The sequence below is a fragment of the Aotus nancymaae genome, unplaced genomic scaffold, assembly GCF_030222135.1.
Source record: "Aotus nancymaae isolate 86718 unplaced genomic scaffold, 86718_ANA_hifiasm-v0.15.2.pri h1tg000075l, whole genome shotgun sequence".
Taxonomy (NCBI): Eukaryota; Metazoa; Chordata; class Mammalia; order Primates; family Aotidae; genus Aotus; species Aotus nancymaae.
The window spans coordinates 4,882,631-4,887,782 of NW_026988490.1; the positions used below are offsets into that span (position 1 = coordinate 4,882,631).

Consider the following 5,152-nt stretch of genomic DNA (forward strand, 5'->3'; position numbering starts at 1 on the left):
CTGCACAGTTCCCTGGCAAGAGAACTCGTGGAGATAGTATCTGGGAGAGGAAAGGGAATCCAGAGCAGCACTTCTGAAGGCTGTGGGGAGGGACTGCAGGCTGTGAGGCTTTGTTCCTGGCTCCTTTTCCTCTTCCTACTCCGTTAGCAGTAAGAGCTCCCCATCCATGTTTGGGCTACGGCCATGCCGTGTGGCAGTACAGTCAGCAGACAACTGCCCTGTGTTTTTAAGCTTTAAAAAACAAAGACACTAAAAACTGATAAACAACCAGCTTTTCTTTGCTTCCTTAGATCAGTAAATTTAAAAAAAAAAAAGCAGAAGAAGCAGGGAAAAGAAAACACAGAACTGACCTAGAATTGCCAACCTTTTATTTTGGCATCTAAGAACATTTTGAAAAATAAGCAAACTAGAAAAGCCTCTATTTCAGTAAAGAGCAGTCCTTTACGTAGAGTAAATTCAGATTACAAAAACAAACATATGATGTTTTATCTGTTATTTGAAAATCATTTTTCCTTGGACTAGTAAAAGTAAAAATTGCATCATGTGGCCCCATCTGTAGTACTTAGAAACAACTACGGGCCGTTTAAGTTTCTATAAGTGTGGCTCAGGGGCTCAAAAAAGAAGGGGGAAGAAAGTGTGGTGTGCACGTGGTATGTGTGTGAGGTGGGAAGGATATGTGTGTGGTATATATGGGTTAAACGTGTGGGGTGTGTGAGGTGGGCATGGTGTATATGTGGTGTGTAAGAGGTGTTTCTGATATATGTGCAGTGTGTGAGTGATGTATGTGTATATGTGTGTGATATACGTGTGAGTGATATATGTGTATATGTGTGTAGTGTATATGGGTTAAGTATGTGGTACGTGTGAGGTGGGTATATGTGTGTAGTGTATACGGGTTCAGTGTGTGGTGTGTGTGAGGTGGGCATACGTGTGTAGTGTATGTGGGTTAAGTGTGCGGTGTGTGTGAGATGGGTATGTTATGTGTGTGGTGTATCTAAAGTGGGTATGATATATGTGTGGTGTGTATGTAGTGCATATGGGTTAAGGGTGTGGTGTGTGTGAGGTGGGTATATGTGTGTAGTGTATATGGGTTAAGTGTGTGGTGTGTGTGAGGTGCATATGTTATGTGTGTGGTGTATCTAAAGTGGGTATGATGTGTGTGGTGTGTGTCTAGTGTATATGGGTTAAGGGTGTGGTGTGTGTGAGGTGGGTATATGTGTGTAGTGTATATGGGTTAAGTGTGTGGTGTGTGTGAGGTGCGTATGTTATGTGTGTGGTGTATCTAAAGTGGGTATGATATATGTGTGGTGTGTATGTAGTGTATATGGGTTAAGGGTGTGGTGTGTGTGAGGTGGGTATGGTGTATAGGTGGCATGTGGTGTGTGTGAGGTGGGTAAAATATGTGTGGCGTGTGTGTGGTGCATATGGGTTAAGTGTGTGTGGTGTGTGAGGTGGGTATGATATGTGTACGGTGTGTACGAGCTGGGCATGGTATATATGTGGTGAGTGGTGTGTGAGGTGGGTATGATATGTTTGTGGTATATGTGTGGTGTATACGGGCTGTGTGTGGTGTGTGTCAGGTGGGTATGATATGTGTGTGGTGTGTGTGTAGTATATTTGGATTAAGTGTATGGTGTACCTGAAGTAGGTATGATATGTGTATGGTGTGTGTGAGGTGGGCATGGTATGTGTGCTGTGTGTGGTGCATATGAGTTAAGTATGTGGTGTGTGTGAGGCGGGCATACTATTTATGTAGTGTGTGAGGTGAGTATGTGCAGTGTGTATGGGGTATGTGTGTGAGGTGGGTTTGATATGTGCATATGTGCATGTTGTATGTATGTGAGGAGGGAATGATTTGTGTGGTGTATATGGGTTGAATGTGTGGGGTGTGTGAGGTGGGCATGGTGTGTATGTGGTGTGTGGTGTATGAGATATATTTACGATGGGTGTGTGGGAGGTTGGTATGATATGTATGTGGTGTGTGTGTAGTGTATATGGGTTAAGGGTGTGGTGTGTGTGAGGTGGGTATGATGTATATGTGGTATGTGGTGAGTGTGAGGTAGTTATGATACTTGTATAGTGTATATGGGGTGCCTGTGAGGTGGGTAGGATATGTGTGTTGTGTGTGTAGTGTACACAGGTTAAGTGTGTTGTGTGTGTGAGGTGGGTATGATGTGTGTGGTGTGTGTGGTGTATATGGGTTAAGTGTGTGTCATGTCTGAGGTGGGTATGATGTGTGTGGCGTGTGAGGTGGGTATCATATGCGTGTGGTGTATATGGGGTGTGTGTGTGTGTGAGGTGGGTATGATAAATGTGGTGTATATGGGTATGTGTGGTGTGTGTGAGGTGGGTATGATATGTGTGTGGTGTGTGTGTAGTGTATATGGGTGTGTGTGAGGTGGGTGTGTATAATGTATATAGGTCAAGTGTATGGTGTGTGTGAGGTGGGCATGGTATATATGTGGTGTGAGAGGTGATATGTGTTGTGTGGTGTGTATGGGGTATGTGTGTGAGATGGGTATGATATATGTATGGTGTGTGTGAGGAGGTTATGATATGTGTGCTGTGTGTGTGGTGTATATGGGTTAAGGGTGTGGGGTGTGTGAGGTGGGCATGGTAAATATGTGGTGTGAGAGGTAAGTATATGTGTTGTGTGGTGTGTATGGGGTATGTGTGTTAGATGGGTAGGATATATGTATGGTGTGTGTCAGGTGGGTATGATATGTGTGCTGTGTGTGTGGTGTATATGGGTCAAGGGCGTGGGGTGTGTGAGGTGGGCATGGTATATATGTGCTGTGAGAGGTGAGTATATGTGTTGTGTGGTCAGCTGCTGATAGGTGGCCACATACTGCTGCAGGAGACCCAGGGACTGGTCTGGCTTCTGCCGATGTAGACTCTGAGCCTCTTCAGCTCCACCAGCAGGATAGGCATCAGGGCAGGTAGTGGCTAGCTTCCAGATTCTGGGCCCATAACGTAGCCAGAACACTGTGGGGCTCTGTCACCTGCACAAGCCCCTAGCCCCTTGCTCCAGGACTAAGTGACTCCCTCCCTTGCCTAGAGCACCGTCCCTCCCCAGCCTCAAATCTCACAGCCTTCTTCCTACCATTTAAACTGTAGGCCACAGACTGGTGGAAAAGCAGAGGGAGCCATCCACCACCTGCCAAGTTGTGATGAGGTCGACCTACATGGTGTCCAGGGTTTGCACACGCCTGTGCCTGCTGCCCTAGAGCTCGGCCTTCCACCGCAGTTCCCACAGTGTCTCCTCCAGCTCCCGTAGCCTCACCTCCTGCTCCCGCATTTTGTGTGCCTGCTCCTGGATCTTCTCCTGCTGTTCCAGCATCTTGTGCCCCTGCTCACGGATCTTGTGCTCCTGGTCCCGGATCTTCTCCTGCTGTTCCAGCATCTTGTGCCCCTGCTCACGGATCTTGTGCTCCTGGACCCGTATCTTCTCCTGCTGTTCCAGCATCTTGTGCTCCTGGTCCCAGATCTTACCACTCTGCTTCCAAATCTTTTCTTCCTGCTGCTGGTACAGGTGACTCCAGCATTTATTTTCATCCAGCTGGGTTTGGAGTTCTCCTGACACTCTCTCAACCTCCTGCCTCAGGTGCATGGCCTCCTCCTGTAGCTGCTGCTGAAATAGTCAAAGTGTTGGTTTAAACCTCAGAAGGAAATCGACTCATGAGCTAGCCATAGAAATGTCATCTATAAAATAATGGTTTTCATCCATGATGCTTAAAAAATTTATTTTTTCTAAGACCTAACCCTGAGATTCTGATTCCCCAGGCAGGGCCACAATTCGTAGATTTTTAGCACACTCTACAGGATTCTATGGCGGGACCAGCACCAGGACCCAGATTTTCCAGCTCTGGGCTGGAGCCTCCCCATACTAAGTTAAGACTGGCAGTCCACTCTAAGGCTCTGTTCTCCACCCGGGTCCCGCAGGGCACGCCCCTAGCGGGTGTCCTCCCACCATGCTCCCTCCTGCCTGGGCACACCAAGGCCCGCTGCCCGGCCCGTGGAGCCCTGCTTGGGGATCGGAGGCTTCAGTGTTCTCCTTGACCAACTGCGGCTAGATCTCCCACCAGCAGCCTTGCCAGGCAGTGCCTGCGGTGGGAAAGGGGCCCGGCCGGCCGACGGGCAGGCCCGCACCACGCCCCCAACTCGGCGCCTGCAGCCAGGGCAACCAGGTGTGGGTTTTTTTAATTGAAAAGTTGTTCCCTCTGAGCCCTATTATAAAGGGAAAGGGAAAGTGGCGAAGATCCGGGCTCGGGTTCTCCGGGAGCAGCGAACCCAGAGGCAACACCAACCCAATTGCCGCCAGGCAGTGGGACTTGAAGCCGGTGCCAAGCGGGGCCTCGGAACGCACCAGCGGCCAGGCCAGTCCAGCGGGACTCCAGCGGGCGCCCCGCCCCCGCGTGAGACAGCGCCTCTAGCAGGCACCGGGTGGCCATTCGCTGCGGTGTCCCGCCCGGGATGCAAGAGCCGCCGCCAGGTCCCCGCTGCACCCGCCCGCCGCTCGTGGGAGGGGAAAGGGGCCAGTAGGAGAGGAGTGGGGCCGCCAGGTGCATCCCCAGATCCCAGCAAAAACCGCCCCGCAGCCCCGCGGCCCCTGCGAACCCAGAGGGCAGCGCTCGGGAGGACTCCGGCCGCAACCTCCGCGCCGCCCCCTACGCGTCCGGGTCCCTGCGGTGCCGCGCGACGCCCCAGGCTGCCAACGCCAGCGAGTCAGGCAGCCCGGGTCTCCCAGCTTACCTGGCCAGGGCACGGGGCTGCTTCAGTGCCCTGCCGTCCTGCCCCGTCGCCGCCCGCTCGGTCCGCGAAGCCGATCTCTTGGGAGCCCGGGCCGAGCAGCACACACCCACTGCTAAGGAGCCGCGAAGCTGCAGAGCCGCGGGCGCGTCCGGGAAGCGGCCTACGGCAAGCCCGCAGGGCCTCCTCCACCGAGCACATGCGCACTCACCTGAGGCTGCCAGACCGGCCGCCCAGTCTGGCCGCTTCACCCCACCGTCTCTCGGATCACTGGGGCGTGAAACCCGAGCGGTTGGCCGCGCATGTCCCGCAGGCTCAGGTCAGTGCGCGTGCGCCCGGTAGAGACGGCCCTGCGCGCTTGCCGTCTGCCACTTCCGGGACGCGCCTGCGCCCACGCCGCTTC

At 52.6% G+C, this 5,152-nt stretch overlaps 1 protein-coding gene across 1 annotated transcript; it reads right to left on the reverse strand.

Moving 5' to 3' along the window:
* Window positions 1-346: 346 nt before the first annotated feature.
* LOC135271077 (golgin subfamily A member 6-like protein 6) lies at window positions 347-4,950 on the reverse strand. The gene is made up of 2 exons (XM_064367761.1): window positions 4,753-4,950; window positions 347-3,631 (listed from the first exon to the last, which is right to left on the reverse strand). Exons 1-2 carry the CDS (start codon window positions 4,948-4,950, stop codon window positions 3,224-3,226), a joined length of 606 nt encoding a protein of 201 aa, XP_064223831.1. The 3' UTR covers window positions 347-3,223.
* Window positions 4,951-5,152: the final 202 nt, after the last annotated feature.

Excerpts from the sequence above, each read along its gene's own strand:
- LOC135271077 (XM_064367761.1), bottom strand. The coding sequence starts at position 4,950 with ATGTGCTCGGTGGAGGAGGCCCTGCGGGCTTGCCGTAGGCCGCTTCCC. Across the intron at positions 3,632-4,752 it reads CAGCCCCGTGCCCTGGCCAG|CAGCAGCTACAGGAGGAGGC; the intron begins GTAAGCTGGGAG and ends TGACTATTTCAG.